At 33.8% G+C, this 24,776-nt stretch overlaps 4 protein-coding genes across 6 annotated transcripts; 2 read left to right on the top strand and 2 right to left on the bottom strand.

Annotated features, from left to right (window-relative positions):
- Nucleotides 1–2,079: 2,079 nt before the first annotated feature.
- LOC147405414 (DUF3339-domain containing protein) lies at nt 2,080–4,098 on the bottom strand. Of its 2 annotated transcripts, none has more exons than XM_086433161.1 (2): nt 3,960–4,098; nt 2,080–2,474 (listed from the first exon to the last, which is right to left on the bottom strand). In XM_086433161.1, the coding sequence occupies exon 2, from the start codon at nt 2,397–2,399 to the stop codon at nt 2,193–2,195; it is 207 nt and encodes a 68-aa protein (XP_086289287.1). In that variant the 5' UTR covers nt 2,400–2,474; nt 3,960–4,098; the 3' UTR covers nt 2,080–2,192. The 2 variants fall into 2 exon arrangements, with proteins under 2 accessions (XP_086289287.1, XP_086289288.1); XM_086433162.1 differs by having other exon boundaries at nt 2,080–2,438.
- A 50-nt stretch (nt 4,099–4,148) lies between these two features.
- On the top strand, nt 4,149–4,477 carry LOC147405413 (uncharacterized). The gene has a single exon (XM_086433160.1). The coding sequence runs from the start codon at nt 4,149–4,151 to the stop codon at nt 4,356–4,358; it is 210 nt and encodes a 69-aa protein (XP_086289286.1). The 3' UTR covers nt 4,359–4,477.
- Nucleotides 4,478–9,980: 5,503 nt separating this feature from the next.
- On the top strand, nt 9,981–13,155 carry LOC147405412 (uncharacterized). Of its 2 annotated transcripts, none has more exons than XM_086433158.1 (2): nt 9,981–10,137; nt 12,390–13,155. In XM_086433158.1, the coding sequence occupies exon 2, from the start codon at nt 12,423–12,425 to the stop codon at nt 12,621–12,623; it is 201 nt and encodes a 66-aa protein (XP_086289284.1). In that variant the 5' UTR covers nt 9,981–10,137; nt 12,390–12,422; the 3' UTR covers nt 12,624–13,155. The 2 variants fall into 2 exon arrangements, with proteins under 2 accessions (XP_086289284.1, XP_086289285.1); XM_086433159.1 differs by having other exon boundaries at nt 9,996–10,137; nt 12,396–13,155.
- A 6,533-nt stretch (nt 13,156–19,688) lies between these two features.
- On the bottom strand, nt 19,689–20,060 carry LOC147405411 (uncharacterized). The gene has a single exon (XM_086432927.1). The coding sequence runs from the start codon at nt 20,058–20,060 to the stop codon at nt 19,689–19,691; it is 372 nt and encodes a 123-aa protein (XP_086289053.1).
- Nucleotides 20,061–24,776: the final 4,716 nt, after the last annotated feature.

Raw genomic sequence — 24,776 nt, 5'->3', positions numbered from 1 at the left:
GATGAAAACCGATTAAAGATGATTCTTTTGGTTTGACATCATCTATATAAGTCATTATGTCAAGTTTTTAATTGATCTTTTCATGTATTTTAATCGAAAATCTCGAAAAAAAAAAATGGGTGGTTGTTACAACGTCGAGTTCGACAATAAAAAGCAGTGTGCTCGACAATAAATAAAAAGTGGCGAGCTTGACAATAATAAGTGGTTAGTTCAACAATAAAAATATTGACCTCGACAATAAGAAAAAGGTGGTGAGCTCGACAATAACGAGGGACCATTAAGAATAAAAAAAATTTACTAAATAGACTATCAAGCTACCGTCCAAAATTCAAGGACTGTTAAGAAAGAAAACCCTTCGTCAAGGTCCTCCAAGTATTTTTCCCTGTTGTTTAAGTTACCAATCCCCCTTGTCTTTGCCGCAAGAGTCGTGTTGGGGGTGATAAAAACTTGTGGTGTGGTGCACATTACCATAGATGCTTTTCCGTGAGATACGAGTAAAAAGCATCAATGGTTATGTGCGTGCCACCACATCATTTTTGTCACCTTTGTGTCGTCATTCCAGCATTTTCCTTGACGCAATGTGCTTCAAATAGACATATTTGTTTATTAAAAAAAATTTGATTTTTGAACGAGCCATTCTAGACCGACTAACTTAGTAAGGGTCGTGAGCTCACACATTGTGGCTGTTAGAAAATTATTTGTTGGCATATTTTGTTTTCAAAACATTGAGTCATTTTTAGTCACCTAAAGGCAGGGGCAAAGCGGGGATCTTGCCCATGTGGGGGTAATTAAGAGTAGCAATTTTTTTTGTGGGGATAACCAAGAGTGAAAAAAATATAGTCGTGGGGGCAACAAAGAGTGGAAATATATATATATATATATATTTTGTGGAGTAATAGTAACATGTTTTTTTATCGGCCACTAAAATCTGTCATGATAGCTTACTAATCCATAGACATTGAAAATTCTTGTGGGGGCAAGTGCCCCCACTGTAAATCCGCCCCTACCTAAAGGGTTGAAGACGTATACATGAAGATTTTCAAGATCATTCAATTCCATGAAATTAAGATGATTAGTGATTTAGGGGTCAGCATACCATAAGTGATTTGAAAATGAAAGTTCAAAATTAGCTCTAATTTTAAAAATTAAAAAAATCAGATTTTACCTATATCGATCGATCAACTAATTTTTTCATTAGATCGATAAGGTGTAAAAATTGATTGATCAACTAGTTGGTCCAATCCATCGGTAAGTAAAATTTCAATTTTATTAGAACTCTGAATTTCTACCTATACATTGGATTTTTCATATATAGGGTTCACATGGAGCTTAAGAGATCAGATAGAAACAAAATTCATTGAATATTGATGCTCTGAACCCTAGCAAACTTTCTGAAACCTAAAATTTCGTTCTTATTTATAAGAATTTGAGAGATCAAATCAAGCAATCATACCCTAAGTCATTTGTGGATTTGCTCTTGGAATCGAGTGTTATTGTGATCCATGGAGTTGGATTCTTTGAATCAAGTGTTGCAGTTCGTGGATTCAAATCGTCTAAAGATCGAATCTATAATAAGCGTTTCATGGAATCAAATCATGGAGTTGCAAAGACTGCATGAAAGCAAGAACATGATAGATCGTGAATTCGTGTTTATCAGTCGTCTTGTGCATAGATAATTTTTGTAAACTCATAATTTTATATTAGTTCATTCTGGACAAAGACCCAGGGTTTGGGTTTTTTCTTTTTTCAAAGGCTATTCCATGTAAAAATTTGGTGCATCATGGTTGCATGATTTAAATTTACTTGTTCGTTTAATCAGTGATTCTCCAAATTAATGGATGAATAAAAAATACATATTTTTGAATCTTTCTCAAATTAAACTAAATTGCACCGTCACCGAATAATTGCTGAATCCAAACTTGATTATCATACTTCATAAATGAGGCTTACAAGAGTGTATTATTGATATAAACTAAGGTTTTTAAATAGATCAAGTTCAAGTGACTTTCTTATTTCATTTGTTTCACAAAGGAGTGTTTCGTTGCATGAAAAACTCTACTCAAATTAATAGATTTAAAAGAACTCAAACTCTGCCCTTTCGGTTGCTCAATTCGATTGAAAAGCTGAAAACTAATGAACACACAACTCCCAAAATGTTCTCATCTCTCAAATACATAGTTTCATCGATCTCTCTAAACATAGAGATGAACACGTAAAATAACAAGGAAAAGCATAAGAAGCAAACCGTAGAGGACAGCGTGCACCAATACAGAGATCATACTAGTCTTCATGTTCACGAAATCAACTGGCCGATGTTTGCCTGGCATTTGAAACATCAGTCCTGGTGATAGGAACACAAATAAGGCCACAGCTACAATTGGAGCAGCCCAATCTTTCATTCTACCCCCACAAATTCACTAACTTTGTGTTGTTTTTGTCTATAAATTAGAGGGAATTAAGGAGAGACACTTCAGCTACAATAGAAGTAAAAAAGACAAAAGAGAAGAAAAGCTTCTAACAAGTATTAAAAGAATGGTGATTGAAGGCATTGGATGCCAAATAATGTATGATTTTTCAGAATAAGAATCCTATAAAGTTAGAAAATAAAACAATTAACCATCCACTTTTATTGCCTTTTTATGCTTTTTTATCTTATCTTTGATGTATAGGCATCTTGACTAGTATATATATGGCTTCAAGGGTTAATGATGACTTTGTGATTAAAGTATTAAGGTGTCTCATTATCAAAATTGAGGGTGATTTTTAAAACTAATGCACTACTTAGTGGGGGTGGTGAGCTCAACCCGCTGTACTCCACTTAATATTTTTAAAAATTCAACCAATCCAACCATATACACTGCCAATGGAATCTTATTCCTCCATATAATTTTGTTCTTTTTGATTTTCATCTTGATTTTTTGAAATCTTCAACTTTTATATTCCCTCTAATTTGGATCATAAACGACATTTGTTTCAGCATGCCCAAACTAACTTCATTATTTTATTTATTTATTTTAAAAAATTTATTTAGAGATTATATTATATTTATTTAATTTTATTGAAAAAAATTAGCCTCGTAGAGATTGAAAATCAAATTTTGGGGGGAAAAAAAAAACTTTTAAGGGTTTTATCATAACGGCATTTTGGGGGTCTATGGTCAGGGGCAGAGTTAGGATTTTCTTGTAGTGGTGGGGGCAATCTATAGTTAATGGGAAGGTTGAAGAGTCTAAAGATGGATGATTTTAGGGAGAAATTCAAAATTCAAAGGTATTTTTTTAATTAGAGGTAAAAAAAAGAGGGGGAGGGGGTGGTTATATAAGTCATTTCTCATTAATTTATGAGAGGAGGCCTAAGTTTAGGGGCAGTGCCATCTTAAAAAGACATTGACTCTCTCAATCATCCACCAAAACCCCTATTACATGCCCCCTTGACCATAGTCTTATCTATTAGACAATTTATTTGACTTCATTACCCTCTTCAATCTAAAATAAAAAAACCTTTCAAATTCAATCTATTCCCAAAATCAATTAACATCAATTTCTTGGACAAAATTTTTATCCTATTTTAACCTTTAAATCTAAAGAACAAGATAGGATTTTGAAGTAAAAGATGATGAAAATTTTAAGATTTTATAAAATAGATTAAGAAAATGTTCAAAATGATGCATTTGAGATTGATCTAAATAGATCAAAATTAATTTTTGAGGTTGAAGTACTTGAAGATGGTTAATTTTAGGAAGAAAAAAATTAGTTACAAATTGAAAATGAGGGTATTTAGGTCACTTTCTGTTAGTCCCGAAAAGAAAAATAGCTCAAAAGGGGCAGTCATCAATTAGAAAACAAGGTGGGGTGCATCTCAAAATTTTGAAAATTCAGGATTATCTCAAATTAAAGCATAAGTGCAATGGTATCTACAAAATATCAAATAATAAAAAAAATAAAATGAGTGGGGTACTGGACCTGATACCGATCCATTTCTCAAAGCCCAGTGGTGTTTTCGTAATAGTCAACATAGAGAGGGTCAGTTGCGTCTTTTTGTCTGTCCACTTAAAGTAACACGCCACCTACCTCACTTTCACAATCTCAGATCTCAAACCAGTTTGAGTATTCTGTCCACTCCCGTCGAGATCTCTCATTTATACGGGAAAGATGGCGGACTGGGCACCCGTTTTAATCGGTGTACTTCTGTTCGTACTCCTCTCACCTGGTGTACTCTTCCAGATACCGGGAAACAGCCGACACGTGGAGTTCGGCAGCTTCAAGACCAATGGAAAAGCCATCTTCGTTCACACCCTTATCTTCTTCCTTGCTTTCACCATTCTCATCTTGGCCGTTGGTGTTCACATCTATACCGGCTAAACCGGTAACCCCCTCACTACAATTGTTAGGGTTAGGGTTTGAGTTTTTTATATGTGAAATAAACTCTAGAAATATGTGTTTGCTTGTTGTGTTTAATCAAACATCAGTTTTGAGGGGTATTTTTTTTTTTTTTTAAATATATTTATAATACATATTTACTTTGAAGGTGGTATGTGCAAACGCACATGTATTGGAAGGGCTTATTTATAATTTGAAATATTAGTTAAAAGGATTTTTTAAGAGAGCTGTTATCGGCACCCCAACTTTTACTTATCACACTCCAATTAAAGATTAAAATAGACACTTCAAACATTAGAAAGGTTTGGCTCAAAAATTATAATCTCAACGTTACAAAACATTATAATACTCATTCAAACAATTTCAGCTGTTGTTTACGGTTACAATTAGCCTCATATAAAATCATAAACCCAAAAAATTAGAAATCTAACACTTTTTCAAACGTTACAAGCTTCTATTGGTACCAACTTTTACTTATTCTGGACCATTTACTTATTTCTTTATTTTTAATTGGGTATAATAAGTAAAATTTGATGGAGGGCAATAGCAGCTTTTATTTTTTCTCAAAGATTACATGGTGAAAACGATATTTTTATATTTTTAAATATAAAAGTGGGTGCATTTGTCAGATCCAAATTTTGGTAGTAAACCACTTCTACACAGCCTTCTCTCATTTTAATAGTAAAATTACTTATATAATTGTATTTTTATTATATTATAAACATAATTTAAAATATCGTTTTGTTAAAATGTTTTCGAAATTTACGATGCATTAAAAGTAGTCTTTCAGAGGAGACCCAAGTCAGAGGACATGTTATTAGTCTGAAAATAAAGGGGGGTTTTGAACTATTACCTAAAAATGGAGGGAGTTTCCCTAAATCCCTAAGTCTTTGATAGGAGACTGTGGTTAATGGCATATTTTAGTTGAAAGCATGGTTTTGTTTTGAGTAAAAAAAAAAACAAAAAGAAGAAGATGAAGGTGAAGGAGAGACCAAACTCCAAAACTCCAACACCGGTGCCGACGATCATGTCTCTCTCTCCAGGGGCGGAACCAGGATTTTCCTATAATGGGAGCAAATTATGGTTAGTTGTTTAGTGAAGATGAATGGTTTTAGGGAGAAATTAAGAGGTTTTTAGTTAGAAATTGAAGAAAATGATATTTAGGTCATTTCCAATTAATATTTGAGAAGTCACGGTCAAGAGGCAATGTCATCAACAAAAATAGAAGAGGTGAGGGAATGGGGACAAATGGGGCATGTAATTAGTGGAAAATATAGGGGTGTCTCAAAATTCTGTGAGGGCAAAAATTGGAGGGAGGTGAGGGTGTAAGGGCAAATGGGGCATGTAATTAGTTGAAAATATAGGAGTGTCAGTTCTGTGGGGACAAAAATTGGAGGGAGGTGACGGTGTGGGGGCAAATGGGTAGAGAGGTGAGGGAGTGGGGGCATGTAATTAGTTGAAAAAAAAGGGGTGTCTCAAAGTTCGGGCGCGGGGGTAATTGCCCCCACCAGCTCCGCCTCTCTCTCTCTCTTCTAGATCTCTCCGAGTTGGTATCTCCCAATCACTCTCTTTTGGTTCTTTTAGATTCACTAGAAATCCAAAGTTTAAACAAACACAAAAAAAATCAATGTTTCAATTTCAGTGGTGTTTCATCTCGAAAGATTGGAAAACAAAAATGTTTCAACCAATACAAATCAAAACGAAACGATATTTTAAATAATGATTATAAGCTAGATTAGTCACAATTGTCAAGTGGGTCATATTACATACCTACACAATCAAAATAAAAAAGCAAACTTTATACAATGGTAGCATATCTTGCTTTGTTTTATGGAAGTGAATGTGGTGGGTACTTAAGAAGCACAGGAGAGATGAGATTTTTAAGATAGATTGATGAAAAGAACTTTGATTAGGTCATGATTGACTTTGGATAGATAAATAAAAAATAAAAACGATCAGACGGTCTATAAATGTATTAGTAAATGATTTAATGTCATATTGCTTAGAAAAATGAATTTCTCGATGAAATGGCTGAATTCCTTGGTGACACGAACTTTGTTTGATTGCATCATAGAATAACATTGGGAGATAGAAAAATCATTTTCAAGAGAGTTTGGTGGAGAAAAAAATTGCTTTAGGTAAAAAAATAGGGATTTTTTTCCCCCAAAAAAAACAAAAGATAAGAGAAGTTATATACCCTAAATCATTTTTCTTTCCTTTTTTTTCCATCAATATTTTCATATAAATGATCCCTACCATACCATAGTTTAAAACTATCTAATGTCCACCGAATCGTGTCAAATAGAAAACTCACTAGTGCAATTAGGTAATAAATAAAAATAACAAATCCCGAGGGGTTGGCTCAATGGCAATTTCAGATCGATAAGTGGTTAATGCCTGTAGATCGTGAGTTTGATACCCAGTATGAGCATTAATTTCTTAGAGACCACGCGTGAGAGCGCACCCTCACTTACCTGCTGCGTGTAATGTGCGGGCATTGCACATCCCCTGGGACTAGTCCTTAGACAAGACCATGATCTATGGACTGAGCAAAGCACATATATGGGTGCGATTCATAGTCTACATGGATACCTGGTTATAACTAAAAAAAATTATTTTTGTTCTCCGCAAAATTATTATACATGATGGTCAAGTTTCTGATCCAACTCGATGCATTATAAAGTTAACTTGTTCGACAAGTTGGTTCCATCGAGTTTTGCGGCAATCACCTCAAAGTCCAATCAACTTGTTGAATTATAAAACTATGATCTCAGTCATTAAATTCCAATAGTTCAAACCCAGTCAAAGGATTACTATAAGATATGTTTGGCTGTAATAAAAATTGCTTATATATTTTGATTACTACAAGTCAGATTAGCTTCTACTTTGTTTCAGTAACATTGATCCTTACCCTTGTTAGCAATCTGAAATATGACAAAACAAAATTTCTACAAATTTTTTTTATATGACAGGTTTCAAACTTAGCAGGGACGTGGCAATTGGCCTCTTAGAGCACCATATATCGCCCAAATCACCCACCTTGAGTGCATGCAATACCCCACAAACCACAAATATCAAGTAAGTAGGGATAAATCCATGTGAGTGGCCAACGAGGGGGCTTAAATTCAAGACCTTTCCCCTTTTGGAGGGATGGGCCATTGTGCCCAACACTCACAGGTTTATTTTTCCAGATGTTTTAATTTCAAAAATAATATTTTACCAATTTTGGAATTAAAATGAATAGTCTATTATTTAAGAAAAAATTTTCAATTTTTAGGACATGTTCTACTAAAAGTGTCAAATTTCAACACCAAAAGAATTATAAATAAAATCTCAAAACAATTATAAATAAAAGAAAGATTTATCGAGTAGACCTATGTGTTGCATTTTTAGTACAAATATACTCTTACTTTTCAAGTTTGTTACTCAACCGACCTTGCTTTATGAACCAAGCTAGCCGTACTAAGTTAGTAAGATGGGAATTTTTATTGACACACCAATAAAAATATAAAAGCAAGTCCAAGTTAAAAAAATTTAAATTTTATTGTTAAAGGCACCCCCACGAACTGTCACAACCTCGTCAATGCGCCAATGGCTGGACTTGGAAAAAGGTTGCAAAGATTGAAGAGTCAAAGGGGAATTGTCAAGTTACGGGGTGGAATGATAGGAATGAGTATAATTAGTCCCACATCGAAAAGGTAAACGTTCAAAATCTAAGTTATAAAGATAGACCAGACCCTACATGGTACAACACATTTTAAAATCGTATGAGCTTCAATCCAAAGTGGACAATATTATATTATTATGGACCTGAGACATTACAAATGGTATCAGAGTCGATGATAACTCTTCCTGTTTGATGGGAATATTTTCGCAATCTCGTTGATGAGCCTGGCTAGATGTGAAAAAGGACTACAAAGATCGAACGGTCAAAGTGGAGTCCTCACGTTGCAAGGTTGAATGGTTGAGAAGAATGTGGTTAGTCCCACATTGAAGAGGAAAACATTCAAAACATGGACTATAAAAACAAATCATATCCTACTTGGTACAACGCATTTTAAAGTCGTATAGGTTTTGATCCAAAACGGACAATATTATATTATTATGAGTCTAGGTCATTACAAACTTAACCCCCTCTCTATATTTCTCTTTCATCTTCAACTTCGTTGTTTTCTATGGTGAACCAAAGCGTTGAAAGTTCAAGGCACAACTCCAATAACCATAATCTTATCGAAAAATTCTATATTTTTCAAAAATATGAAAAATGTCAAGGAATCCTCAGTAGTAAACCTTTGAAACCAACTAAATTAATTTTAAACCATTTTTTTAAAATGTGATTTAGATTATACTTCTCATCCCTAATGAATGCTTTTCAAAATAATGAATTATGAACTTAAAAAATGACCATGTTGGAAGTACAATATTGACATAGCTCTTTGCATGTCGAATGTCTAATCTCAACACATTGGGGTATTTTATGCATAACTCGTGTTGGATGGACCATCTCGAAGTGGCTCTGTGAATGTTGGATGTACCCTCTCAGTATGCCTCAAAATATGTCAGATGAAACCTCTCGACATGACTCTATGTATGTCTGATGGCAGTTCTTGACACAATGGATTATTTTGCTTCTTCTCTCTTTGTTTCGTCTTCTTCTTTTTCAATCACTCTCCCCTTTTCTTCTTTTTCTTTCTCTTCTTCCTCCTTTAATATCTCTTTACCCTTTATTCTTCCATGGAGTTGTTGGAATTATTGGAGGATGAAGAGCGTGCAAGAGTTATAACAGAGGTGCCCTTTGACATAGAGTGCCTAAAAACAATTTTTTAATTTTTATAAGCGTCCCTAAAATTATGAGGGCCTTTAGAGTTTCTTGACCTGCCAATAAAATTTACCTAGTAAGATTTCAAATCTTACTAAGAGTCGTTGGGACCAAATGATTTATCACATTGGCAATCCATGGAAAATTAAAAAAAAAAAAAAATAGAATCTATTTTTAGTTTGATCTAAGGTGTTGAAAATGGACAGTTACCGAACTCCTAAATCTAAAATTAAAATTTAACAATGATTTTTTTCCTTCAAGTTTTTAAAATTTTATTCTCTACAACCCTCTGATAACAGATCATGTTTTTAGATATAATAAAATGACATGGTCAAAAAACTTTTCTTACTAACTTAATAAGGTAAGTGTTCTCTTACTTAATAAACTCTTGAGTGAGATCACATCTTTTTAAATGATTAAATACCTATATTATTATCGTTTGAGCGAATGAATGTTGGGAGGTGAAAGAAGATATAACATATATTAATTTAAAGAAAAAAAAATATTATTACATGTATTTAATCTTTTTTTAAAGATATGGGATGCACCCTAAGGTTTGTTAGCAACTAACTAGATAAAGTAAAGGAGTTTTTGTAACTTAAAACAAAAGCAATTGCATGTAATAATTATTTTATCATCATTTTGTTTTAAAAGTCGCTCAACAACTGATCTTTGAAGTCGTCCAACAATTTTTCATTTGTCTTTTTCTACCAAAGACTTAACTTGAGTTTGTGGCACAAGTCTACCGACCCCAGAAAACAAGATAAGGAATATTTTAAAATAAATATATATATATTTTTTTCAAAAACAAAGATATACAGAGAAACAACCACCACATCATCATCAACATAAGCATCAATTTTCTTTCTTCTCCCTTTAATCTCACCTACTCTTACCATCCTCTTTCCCAAATTACAGAAGTAGCTCCTCCATTCTACAATTGTAAGTCTATCTGCAACTTTTTTTTTTTCTTTCCAAATTTATTTTTTCATTAACAAGTGATTGTTTTTGCTCTTTTTTTTTTTTCTTCTCAAGAACCCGAATGTAATAGATCTTTCAATTTATTCTCAATCAAGCCCATGGTTTAAAATATTAGAATGTATCAGTCAATATGTAACGATATCGGTCAAGACCGATTCGAAACATTACATTGATCGAATATATCAGCCGATATGTTATGTGCTTTTTCATTAACCAAAACATTCAATTGATATAATATTCTAAACCTTCATCAAGACTATTTGTTCTTTGAAATAATTATGTTCTTACTCTACCCACGCATGGCTTGTCTAAGTGGTAAGGGCGAGCACGAGAAGTGTGGTTAGGCACACGTCATGGGTTTGATTTACCTCTTGGATTTTTCTCATGATTTAACTGGGAGACCATGGCGATAGGTTGTTGTGGTAGTCATCCCCGAGATTAGTCGTGGTACGTGCAAATTGGCCCGGACAATCAGTTAACAAAAAATTAAAAATACAATTATATTCTTACTTTTTTTTTTTCCCCCCTTGTTTTCTTCTTCTTTTATTTTTAAATAACCCCACAAGAGGAAACTCATAAATTTTTTTCTTAATTGTTTTAGTTGGATGGATTCCTTTAATGAAATAAATGGGTTATTTCATTAAGGGGAGGGAGGGGATGGGGTTTTTGAGTATGTTTGCCGTGCCAAAACACCCACAACCTTTGCCCTAAAGATAATTTAAATGTTTATGCTAAATTCTCACTTAAAAAGCTCTAATTCTATTTAATTGATTCTCTTTTAATTCTCATTAACTCCTATTTCACTAATTCTCCATTTATCCAAATCACTCCACACAAGAAAAAAAAATTATTAGAAGAGGGAAGCCATTAATGAAACTTTGAAGCATTGGAGAAAAATGATTTTTTAAAGAGAGATTAGGCAGCAAACCTAACTGTTGCATTTTTACTACGAAAACTCCCTTGGAGTTCTAACTCTAAGGGAATCTTACTAAGTTTGTTACCCACCAAACCTTACTTTATCAAGTTTGTAACGCAACAAATCTTAAAGTGATGATCTACATCATAAAATTCAAATTGATGTCGTTAATTTATTACTTAACACACCTTGAAGTAGATCCAAAAAAACATCAATTTGTGGTATCCAAAAAATAATTTGATGCTATAGAGTTATATAAAAGGACAAATTCAAAGAACATTGAAAAAAAGAAAAAAAGTTAGGATTCACCATTAAATTTTAATTTTAAATTTTTGTACTTTGGTAGTCATCTTTTTTCAAAATCTTTTATTAAGTTCAAAAAGAATTTATTATTATTATTTTGAATCTAAGTTTTTTCTTAAAATCTAGAAGTCTGTTTGTTAGATTGCCAATTTGATAATTCATGTGAGTTAAACAAATCTTAGTAAGATTTGAAATCTTATTAAGTTAGTCATGCTAATCTGATTTATAAAAGTAAGATTTGTTTATTAACAAACTTGATAAAATACAACTGATAGGTCTGCCCTATAAATTTTTCTTTTTTAAATCTCAAAATATTGATTAAGAGAGAAAGATTAAGATTCCTGAGACAGCGACTTTTGTCCTACCTCAGTTATGAGAGAGGAGAGAGGAGAGAGGTCGTCTATCAGTTAGTCGGTCTTTCGTCTTCTAATAGGAATCTCGTTTTCTTATCTTACGTGTGATCCACTCAAAAATATAACACGTGTTAATTTTTATTTTTATTTTTTTCCTTATCTTTTATCAATATTTGCAAATACCACCTTAAATATGCCACGTGTAATGATTCTACCAAAATTTTGAAGTGGGCGACACGTTGACTAAAAATACGTAGAGAAGAACTGTTTTCTAAGTTATGTGCTAAACAGATGTACCAATGGCATGACGTCAGGTGTATTATTAAATGAGCAAAAGTGATGGGTCGGTCAATAAATGAAAATTCGAGAGTAGTTAAGTGTAACTTTTTCAATACACATGGCGTCGTGCCATTGGTTGATTCGGTTAGTGAGCACATATCTTTTCAAACTCATTGTGATTGATGTTTGCGTGTTTGTTTGTTCTAAATAAATTATCTGACCGTCCAAAAAAGCTATTGGATGCTGCCACGTAAGTCTTCGTCAACGCAGCGCGTTTGTTCGTTCTAAATATATTTGGTGGTCGTCGTCGTCTGCCACACCACACCACACCACACTAATAAAACTCTTTTTTCTTTTCTTAGTTACAGAGGGAGAGAGAGAGAGAGAGAGAGAGAATGGAGGATTGGGGGCCAGTGGTGATAGCGTTGGTGTTGTTCGTGTTACTTTCGCCAGGATTGTTGATACAGATGCCAGGGAAGAAAGGAATAGTGGAGTTCGGGAACATGCAGACAAGTGGGATATCGATTCTAGTACACAGCATCATCTACTTTGGCCTCATCACTCTCTTCGTCATTGTGATTGGTGTTCACATCTAATAAATAATCTTTTATATATATATGGGAAGCGTTCGGAGGCGGTTGTAAAGAGAGTCAAACATTTTTTAAAATAGAGATTAGAAGTTTCGGAATGGGCTCATTTTTTTTGTGAGGATGATCTTTATGGTGAAAAGATCAATCTCACCAAAACTCAGCTCATTCTAAAACTTCTAACCTTAATTTAACAGTTGAAGAATCATGGATCATCCAATTTTTATAAATCATTTTTGATTGTTTTAGAAATTTCAGAATGGATTGATTTTTTTGTGAGGATGATCTCATCATCTTAGAAATCATTTTTACAAAAAATCAGCTCATTCCGAAACTTCTAACTCATACGTACTAAAAAAAAAAATGTTTGACACAATGTTTGACTCTCTTTAGGACTTTCGAATGTCACCTTATGTATATGATTGTGCTATGGGTTGTTTTCTTTACTGTTTATGTGTGAAGTGGGGTTGTATTTGTTGTTTTGGACTTTATGGGATTATATAAGAGTTTTATTCGTGCGTGGTACTGCTTTATTTTGTCATGGGAAGCTGTTCTATAACTATTAGATAAAATGTTTGTAATGCCATCATCAACACATGACTGAATGTGTCGAAAGACCCAACCAAATATCTATATAGATAGCAAATAAACAATGATGTTCAGTTTAATTCACTCCCTACACCCCCCTTTTGCACATTAAAAAAAAAAAATCCTAATTCACATCAATGATTGGTGAGATGAGATGGCCCTCTAGAAGCAGATGTCTGTCTTGTGTTCGAATCCCCACTTAGGATCCACCGTTGAGAATTTATCACCACAGAAATTACCATTGATCTTAATTCACATCATCATTGTCCAAGCCTTGAACTAAATTGTTGCAATCAATTTTTTCCTTATTATATCAAGTAATGGATAGCATTCGGTAGCTAAAGTATTTTTCATATATTGTTAAAAGCTTTGGAATGAAATGGGGATCAGAAGTGATAGACAAATTAACGATAAAAATTGGTGTTCACAATTCTTCAACTGGTAAATTGGTGATAAAAGTTTTAGAATGAACTAGAGATCATCCTCACAAAAGAATAAAAAAAATTTCAAGAGATTTACGAAAATGTGATCAACTTTTGATGAATTTACGATATCAGCTCATTATTCATATTAATTACCAATAATTTAAAAAGAGTTGGACCAGCTTTCCTAACTTAGTAAAATATCAATTCTTACTACGAGTTGTTGAGCTCACCTTGTGGCATCCAAACACATTATGATGCCGTAGGGTTGTGGAGGACAGAATTTCTATGAAAACTAGAGGGTTGTGCAGTTGGATTTTGGTAATCCTTTTGAGTTCAAGGACCTTTGTGAAGAGTGAAAATCTTCCCTACCGAGGGAAAGTGTTTTTCATTGGTTATCTCAAATATTCAACTTTTTTACTATAAATTTTTGGGTGAAGTACCATTTCGTGAGTTGAATTTGAAGAATTTATGATTCCGGCTCACTGTTTATTTTAGTTATCAAAATGTGTTTTGCAGGTTTGAAATGACTATTGAATCCATTACCATTCACGTTTTGATAATTAAAATGAACAGTGAGCCAGAATCATAAATTAGTCAAAAGTTGATTACTTTTTTTGTAAATATATCCCTAATATTTTAAAGTTAGAAAAGAAAGATGGATTCGTGAACCATCACAAATTCAGAGGTTTTTAAAGTTGACTATTTCACATGTTTAATAGTCAATTTTATTATGAATTTTCACTTTCACGTTTTGGTAATTAAAATGAAAAGTGACCTAAATCATAACCACAAAATAGTAATTCACCCAAAATTCAATCCAAAACTTTTAGCCCATACAGGACAAAACACTTTGATTACTTTATTGGCCATTGAAAAGTGATATGGTGATTCCCAAATTATCTCAAATGTATATCTCCATATTTATTAAGGACTAACATCATACCAAATAGTTTCTTACTAGTTTCTAAATAATGGTTCACTACTTTATCATCCTCCTCCTCTAGCTTTAACTCAATTCTCAAATGCTAGGATTCTCTAGGAATCTCAAGTACCACTCTAACTCAATTTTTAAACATATATTCAGTCTGTGTTCACATTTATTTTCTAAATATCACCATATCCATTCTTTTCTGCCTTCCTCTCATCCCCTTCTAAAGCCTTGGATTTTGTATACAATCACTTTTTTCACACTTAAAAACAGTTTCAATTTTAAATTTACTCCCCTTCTATTTCATCGCCCCATCATAACGCCATAAACAACATACAATAAGACATAGAAATAGGTATTGTAAAGCAACAAAGACAAGGCTGAACACTCCACGGAAGCAGAATTTGGTGCATTAAAAACATCATCTTTTCCACCAGGCATATTATACAGATGTAAGAAAATAGAAATTTACACAATTATGACCACAATAGCACTGACAACGATGAGATTCTTATCATGATAAGATATAATAACGTGGTAGAATTGAGTAACCAAGGGGGGTACGAAGAAAAACCAGATTTATCACGTATCATCAAATTCCATCAGAGAAGAAGCTGTTTGCTCTGTTTATCCTGGAAAAGAAAATAGGACCCCAGCAAAAATCTCCAAGGGGTCTAGTGCCAATCATCACCACTCACCACGCCCTTAAACTAGATAATTGGCAACTTTGATAGAAGTTGGCCTGAAAAATGTACGACAATCTGAGTATGGTTTCATTTGTAAACAAGCATGATTAGCATAGTTACTCCTAGCACATGATTAAAAGGCTCAAAATAAGTCTTGTTGTTGGACGCTCTTTAGAGGATAAGTAAGATGTTTTTTTCCCCCATTAGTGGTAGTAATAGTTAGACCAGCTAAATATGAGCTCATTTAAATCACAAGCCCATCAATTCTGTTTAAGTTAACATGGTGTATCTTGCTTTGATATAAAGGAAATGTTTTGTTTCAGTATGATTCCAGTTATGCCGATTCTCACATCAGACCACTAAAAGGGAAGCACTCCTAATTGTTAACAACCACTCTACTATTGCTTTGATCTTTAGTGTGAAAGAACTGAGCTATCATGACTGCACCAAAACTATTGGCAGTAGCAATATCATTTACGAGAAGATGCAGCAACTGAAAACTAGTGGAATACTTGAATTGCCACACAAACTAATTAAATAAGACAAACATCAACATACAAACATGGATAAATATTATGGTGTTTATAAGTTGTATATAAAAATAAAATATGAATAAGAAACAAAGAATCAGAAATCATGAGAAGAGAAATAGCATAAGTTTTCTGCTGGCTGCAAAACTGCAGCTAGCCTTCATTTATTCGGGCCTGGGACAACCAAGCCAATCGTAAAGCCCAACACAGAAGAGTTCATTTGAATGACAACCATGTGATTTGTAATATTTAAATATTCTTTGATGATCATACCTACCCCTCACTTCCCTCGGTTGTTATTACACTTCTCGGTTGTTATTACACTTAAGACCATTCTGACCAAGAGACTTTGCAGGATCATCTACGTTTCAATGCACAAACACTGAAACAATCCTCTCATCACAAAAGATGGGCTTACAAGAGAAGAAAGAAGAGAAGTATTAAGCCTCCAAAAAACCTACCTAATTTACTATTTATAGTAAATTCCTACTTTTACCATTATTATAAATTTTGAAATTACTTTTAAGATGTATAGGGTTTTATCATGGGCAAGTATTGTTTTTAAATTTTTCAAAAAGCTTATGGCAACTTGCTTCTGCTCTTGGTCTGCACATTTTGGTCACACACACAACATAAGCTCTATGACGTTTACCCAACAAGCTTCAGCCCCTTCAGAGCATGTCTTGTTGTTTGGCTTTGGCCTACCAAGATGAGACCCCCCTCCCCCCCATTCTCATGATGGGGGGGGGGGGGGGGGGGGGGGGGGCTTGTTAGAATTTGGATAAAGAATACTCATTACCGAATGTAAAAATGAATATTATGGAGGTATTTTAAGAATAAAGTTTCTCAGTTTGGGTTGGAGAATTTTCTTCCTAGTTAGATCTTTCTTTGAGTTTTAGCCAACCGACGTTAGTCATCCAGATCACTGCAGAATCAAACCTAAGTGATTGATGCATCAAAGCAAGAAATATACATTTTCAAGCTTATGAAGAAGATCTACAACACAAATCAGAAAGACCACATTGAAGCAAAAGTTTGTTCAATCACAAAGCATAAAAAGGCAAAGTTCAAAGTTGTTCCATCTTTGCCACATTATCTGATCTTGACTATCAACTTGTATCCCATGTAAGAATACAATGAGAACAAAATTGCTTAGTAGTTTACAATTGAATACATTCATGACGCCTGTGTATGGAGCACTGAGAATAGGAGGAAATTAAAGAATTCAATATGAAGACTTCGTCAATTTTGGCCGAATGTGGCAAGTATGCCTTATTAGAAAAATAGGTTGTATTTTCCACCATGGTTCTAGAAATTGGGATGTTATTTATGGAATGACATGCAAATAAAGGATACCCATTCGATATTGTGTGGTAATGCACACACAAGACCAGTAAGTCAGTAACAGGGGTGCAAGTTGATGGCTCTAAGAAAGGCAAGAAGAAAGTTGAAAATAGCATGGATGGAGCGATGCTAATGTCTATTAGGGTATGTTTGATTGCACATAGAAAATAGGGTGGAAAATCAATTTCCATGGAAAATGACATTTTTCAAGTGTTTGATTGCACATGGAAATGGAAATTCATTTTCCACCCCATTTAAAAAGTCCACTAAATCATTCACTTTCCCACCTATATGGGTGGGAAAATGAAATCCACCCATATTTTCCATCATCAATTCTTCCCTACCACCACCACCACCACCACTATCACCACCATTACACTAACCTCGCCTTCATCGTCGTCACCATCACCATCCCCCTCGGCTCCGTCTCCGACCACCTTCTCTCTCTATCTTCTTCTTTTTCTTCTTCTCCTTCTCCATCCCTCACCTCCTTCGCCACCACCACCACCACGTTCTCACCCCATCTTCCTCACTTACCTCCATCGCCGCCATCGTCGTCACCTCCGCCGTCGCCATTGTCGCCGCCTCCACAGTCGCCGTTGCCTCCTCCACCGTCGCCGTCGCCTCCTCCACCGTCGCCGTCGCCGCCTCCGTCGCTACCGTTGTTGTCACCGCCACCACCTTCTTCGCCACCATCGCCACATCCTTCCCCCTCCCTCTTCCTCGTCATCTTCTTCTTCCTCTCCCCCTCCTCTCTTCTTCTTCCTCATTCTCCTCTTCTTCTTTTTTCTCATATTTTTTTTCATGATTTTATCCAAGTGAAATCAAACAATGGAATTTGATTTTCCAACCCTACCTATTTTTCATAACTAATTTTCCATGGATTTCAAATTCCATGGAAAGTGACTTTCCATGCAATCAAACATACCCTTGGAGGAAAAGGTATTTGATAGACTGTGATTCCATAGCTTACAACAAATTTAGGAAGCCATGTGCAATTATTATACATAGGGATGCCACAAATGAATTTAGAAGGTGCTAGTTTTGAATAAACGTTGACTTGTCTTTAAATATCTAATTTTCAACTTCATTCATGATTTGACTACACAAACTCTATATAAAACCTAGGCTTAGACCCTTGGCTCATTTCTGTTTGACACATTGCAAAACAACTTTGAGGTCATGGGCTCAAGTCCAACTTACCAATATAAAAAAAATCTATATAAAACCTTGCATCTTTATTTCCAAACAATTCTCCCAAAAATAATGTGAACTGACTAGCTCTCCACAAGATCATAAATCTCACCTTTGAAACCCAAAGGTTTTGCTCATTGGAAACTTCAACACACATCATTTGGAGTTTAGAGGGAAAACATCAATAAATCCAAAGTCGCACGAGTCTGCACTATGAAGAAATAGAATGTTCATAGGAGGAGTGGTGACGATATTAAGATGGTTTAGTGGGAAGACAAGGAAATCCAAAATAATAAAAAAAGTATATTCAAGGAAGTTTAAGAATAACTTTAATTGGAGATGAAATGAGGAAAGTCAATTGAGATTATTTGGGAATATTCAAAGAAGACCAAGAACAGTATTAGTGAGAAGGAGCTTTGGTGTAAAACTCTAAACCAAAGTCTTGTAAATGGATACAGAAAGGCTGAAAATGACATAGATAGAGGAAGTAAAAATGATATGAAGGAAGAAAAATGATTAGGTTCAAGATAAATTCAATTGGTGAAATAGGATTCATGTTGCCGATCCTAGAAATTGGGATTTGAAGTGACTGGAGACAGGATAATGGTGACCACAAATTACATTATAAAAACTACGATTAGTTACAATAATTTCACTTGATGCATCCCTTTCACTTCTTAGTTTCCACATTGCATAAAGTCACCATCCACCAGGCGGAACCATTAAACCTAGAAAAAATAAAAAACATCTCAAGGAGATGGAATTAATTGGAGTCATCCTAAACTCACTTCCTTAGACAACACACTCACGTGGTGTAGTGGGTAAATCACTTCAAAGCAACAAGTAACAACAAAAAGGGAGTTTTAAATCCACATAAATCCTAATAACATTAATTGCAGAAAATCACTTCAAAGCAACCCAGAACCCAAATACACATCCAACCACAGAGAGATAACCATCACTAATTTCCTATGATCCCCAACCTAAGATTGTGATGCAGAGCATATTCTTTTTTTTTCTTTTTCTTTTTTTTCTCTTCTTTTTCAGTACATGATTGGTTGCAGAATTTCAACGCTAGAACACAAACAGATTCTAAATTACTTTAAAAATAGATCCAACAAAACTGCATACCATCAAAGCCACGATAACAACACAGATCACCAATATATCAACAGAAAAACCGTAAGATTGTGATGAACAACATATGAATTTTCTTTTTTGCCTTGATTGAATTGCAGGACATATAATTGATAAATGATTTAAATTCCTTTTCCAACACAGGAAAATAATTCCAACCCAGAGCACACATAAGGAAGGATTACTAAAAATAAATCAAAATAGACCAAATCATAAAATCAAATCATCCTACAAAAACAAAATCAAAATCCCTCACCAGGCATCTCCTTCCGCGACGGGGGCGGGGAAGGCATGGAAGGATAAAGAATCGCCCGACCCAAAGCCGAAAGAGTCGAAACAATCCCAAACAGATACAAAACCATCACTAATCCAAGAACCCAAGGCATCAACATGAATCCTATAAAGAAAGTCACAGATCCACATAGCATCAAAGCCATAGAAATCCCGAGAAGCAACGAAGCGAACGCAGCTGGAGATATCTGAGTCGTTGATTCTGTTCGCCTTGAAGAAGAAGTAGAAGAAACAGAGGAAGGAGAAGGAGTCCATCCAAGGATGTTAAGAACCAGAGCGCAGAACTCATAAAAAAGCCTCGATTGTTGTTCTTGATCTCTCATCTTTCAAAACCCTAACCCTAGAAATTTCAGATAAAGAGAATGATTTTGAAGAATTTCATATAGTCTTTGTTTTATTTTTCTTTGGTTTGCGTTCTACGGAAGCAGAAGAAGAAGATATAGATAAAACACGGCGGCGCTTATGATCATTATGAAGAGAAAAACTTCGATTTATGAAGAGTAGATCAATGTCGATATCCATCGTTTCATCTAGTTACACGTGGCCCACTTGTTTTATTCTACCGACAACGACACTTTCCATGTTTGAATTGGAACGCGTGTCAGCTAGAATGAGGTGGATACAAAACTTTAGAGATAAAACTCTCCAATGTTAGGCGTATTTAAACTTTAAAGTGAAAAGAGCCCTTGGGCTTTTTAAATATTCGAGATACTCTTTATATTTTAAAAGTGCTGAGATGTCCCTTGACCTAAGTCTTTTCTTATAAGCTCATGAAAAATGACCTAAAAACCATTGATTTTTCTTCCCAAAAAAACCTAGTTAGCAATTCAGAATACGGAAAAAATTTGATTCGTAAGAAATTCGAGTTCCATTTGATTTTGGGCTACAAAAATCCGGTCTAAAATTCGATAAACAGAAAATATGCAACATATGCTTTATATGTGTATTATCCATCTATCTCATTTTCAAAATCCGAAAATAAAAAATTTGGTGCTATGATAGGGATGTTAATAGTGATGATGATGATATAATGGTGATGGTAATAACGATGGTAGTGATGACAATTAACGAGGGCATTGAGGTTATTGTTTCATTAGTTTATAAAAGTAGACTAAAGCTAAGGGATAAATGTAGAGAGACATTTTATTATTTTTTAAAGGGTGATTTAGACATGCCCCCCCTATGTTTTGAAACTGATGACATGCATCCCTTGACCTTAGTCTTCTAAATAGACTAAGAGGGAAAGACTCAAATGCCCTCAACTTTAATCTATAGTCAAAAACTTAAATTTTTCTTCTCCAAAATCAATCATCTTCAAGCTCTTAAACCTTCAAGATAATTTTAATCTATTCAACTTTATTTTCATCCGTCATTGTCTATCTTATCTCCTTTTTTGTAAAACATCTTAAATTTTTCTATCAAGAATTTCATCATTGTATACTTCCTTAAAAATTGTATATTATTTTGTGATTTGAATGTTGAAGATTTGAAGAAGATACGATCTTAATATAGATGATGATGTTCAAATTTTTTATCCAAAAAGGTTGAAGATGACTGATTTTTGGAGAAGAAAATTCTATATATTTTTGCTAGAGATTAAAGATGAGGGTATTTGAGTCTTGTTTCCCTTAGTCTATTTAAAGGACTAAGGTCAAGGGATGCATGATATCATATCAAAACACAGGGAGGTATCTCTAGTATTCAAAAAAATATAGGGGATTGCCTAAATCACCCTTTTTAAATGATGAAAGGAATACAAGGCATTTGTCACGTAAAAAGGCGGATTCTTCTTAAATGTTGAAGCATGACAGCTTCAACATTGAACTTGTATTACACATTGTTGTTGTGATATTTTTTTTCGATCAAGATTTATAAAAATTCATAATAAAAAAAACAAACGTGTTTTATTCCTTTTAAACTAAAGATACGTGAATTATTCATAATAATTCGGAGAATAATACTTTTGTTGAAAAAAAATGAAAAATTCGTGAATATTTCGAGAATTAACTAAAGATTGCTAGCAAGACTCGAAACCAAACAGCTCCAACGTTTTAAATTAGATTATGATTTGATGACGACATTGAAGTCACTTTTACTTAATTTATGAGAAAAGTCAAAGGTCAAATGGTGATGTCATCAATTTTAAAAATATAAAGAATGAATCGTGCTGGAACAACCTCAAGCTAGAACCTCATATTTTACTTCTTGAGGTGAAAGTGGATAGGAATCATATATGCTTTTTCACTCGTATCTCGATGAAAAGCATCTATGATTCTCATACACTTACACGTCAAGAAGTGTTATATGAGATTCCAACTTATTCATAAAGAATATCTCATGTCACAAAAAACCTACCACATTTACCAAAGAGTAGTGTTGGAGTGACCTCATTTAGCACTTTTCTGTCGTGGAGGAGCGCACATAATCATATATGCTTTTCACTCAATGAAAAGCATATATGTTTCATACACACCTCCACATCAGCAAAATGTGAAATGAGGTCAATTTTGAAGTCAATTTAGCATTATTCTTTATGAGAATGTGAAGTATCCTCGAAAGAAAGTTAAGGGGATTTAGATTTAAGGTATGTTTATTTGAGATTAGTCTTCTCTGAGAGATCATATAAAATGACTAAAATGTATGTCTTCATCTTTGACCTCTAAACCGATCTTGTGAGGGGCATTTAAGCCAACTTTTATTAGTCTTCCATACCTGATCAAGTTCAAGGGGGGCATGTCATCAATTTGAAAACATGAGCATTTTAAATATTTACGAGTGAAAAAGTGTCTATGATTCCTATCCACTTTCATGTCAAGAAGTGCGATATGAGATTCCAACTTGAGGTCACTTCAGCACAACTCATGGATGTTTATGTATAGGAGTCATTCTCAAGTAACTTCAACTTGGAACCTCATATTGCACATCTTGACGTGAAAGTGGTTAGGAATCATGAATGCTTTTTCACTCATATCTCGATAAAAAGCATCTCTGGTTCCTATACACTTTCACGTCAAGCTGTTGGAACCTCATATCGCACTTCTTGACGTGAAAGTGGATGAGAACTATGTATGCTTTTCACTCGTATCTCGATGAAAGTATCTATGATTCTCATACATTTTCACGTCAAGAAGTACGATACAAGATTCTAGCCTGAGGTCACTTCAGCATTATTCAACATCCATATCACCCACGTTTATCTCTTTATTGCTATGCTTGTCTTTATTGGTGAGATTTGTTAGGTTGTTGAGTAGTCTATTTGGATGATTTCAACAAGATTCTTCTAATTTTTTTGAAATTCTGAAAATTTGAGTGAACGAGAGACCAATCGTTAAAATTGACAAATTAATTGATTAACATAGAAAGTGAAATATCTCAAATACCATTTATCTTAAATATATATGTGATGTAATGACCTTAATAATCTTGTTTTTAAAATCTATTTCAGAATCATATATGACTTGAAATTTAATTGAAATCCTTTTCTCTTCATCCAAAACTTAAAAAAAACCCTACTCTTTCACTCTTTCACTCTTTCATCTATAAAAACGAGCGGAAATCTTACATTAATTGAATTCAAAATGAATAGAAACCCTAATCTGTGTTCATGAAAAATCTTATTCTAGCTAAGGGTTCGATCGAGAACAATGTTTGATTAAGAGAAAAGTGTCACAACATATATAGACAAAAGTGGGTGTGGCAATAAAAATCCTCAATTATTATACCTTGGAGGCTATTAATATATATACAAAGTAAGGCAATTACTTTAATTTCTTAATGATTTTAGACAACTATACAAAGTTGAAAAACTTTCTCCCAAAATATTTTTTATTATTTAATCTGACAATCATTCATGTTCGCTATTATAAAAGTCCTTTTTAAAATTATAGTCAAAACAATTAGGTTTGATTATTCAACAAAAATACCCTTGACCACATTTGAAAAGTCTCATTTAAAATACCCTTTCAAACAAAAATAGATTTTTTTTGATAGATTGTCACTCCTAAATTTGAGGGTAAATGAGTAAATAGAGGCCCTAAAAGTGATTTTTAAGACCAATCATGTGGTGTTGACATTGGATTCTCAAAGGATATATAGATAACACCTTCATGGCTAAAATAAATATGTTGGGGAAGTGGTTGGCCTAATTGTCAGAACCTTCACTTTGAAGAGTAGGTATTTAACATTTGTTTATGGGTCTAAGCTATTTGCACCCATCATTATGCTTAGTACACCCACTTAAGTGCGTGCAATAAACACAAATAAATGATGGGTATAGTATTATTTACATTTATTTATGGGTGTAAACTATTTGCACCCATCATTTATGCTCAATACATCCACATAAGTTGGTGCAGTAAGCATAAATAAATGATGGGTATAGTATTGTTTACATTTATTTATGGGTCTAAACTATTTGCACCCATCATTTATACTTAACACACCCACTTAAGTGCGTGCAGTAAGTACAGATAAATGGTGGGTGCAGTATTGTTGACATTTACTTTTAGGGACATGCTATATATATACCCACTATTTGATTGCATATACCCACCTAACACTCACAATAACAAATGCAACTTTTCCCTTTTATCAATTCGAAGCATGTCAAACCATAGTGAAATATCCCTATTGAAAATTCCTATTAAATTTCAATCAAATCTACATAATCAACCGATTTTCCTTTAGTAATTCATCAAAATATCATGTTTTGATCCATTGGTGAGGATATTATTTATTAAAATCTGATCATTAAATTATTTGGTATAATTAAATATTTTGATACATGGAAATGAGTTTTTCTCATTTATTTTCATCATCTTTTATTCTTGGAATTGTTTTGAATTGTTTTGCAAATGAACTATATTAAAAATCGATTTTATCTTTATCATTTGCATCAATTTTTGTTTTTCAAATACCTAGTACATTCGATAAGTTAAGACCAAACTAATCAACATTATTTCGTTAGGTACATATTGACCACATTTTTTTACATGAGATTCTCATGTAAAGAGCTATTCGGTACGAACCTCTCGTATAAC

Source organism: Akebia trifoliata, chromosome 3 (assembly GCF_017979445.1).
Source record: "Akebia trifoliata isolate Shusen 1 chromosome 3, ASM1797944v1, whole genome shotgun sequence".
In the NCBI taxonomy this organism is placed as follows: Eukaryota; Viridiplantae; Streptophyta; class Magnoliopsida; order Ranunculales; family Lardizabalaceae; genus Akebia; species Akebia trifoliata.
Note: the sequence above shows the minus strand (reverse complement) of the source record. Positions and strands in the feature narration are given on the sequence as shown.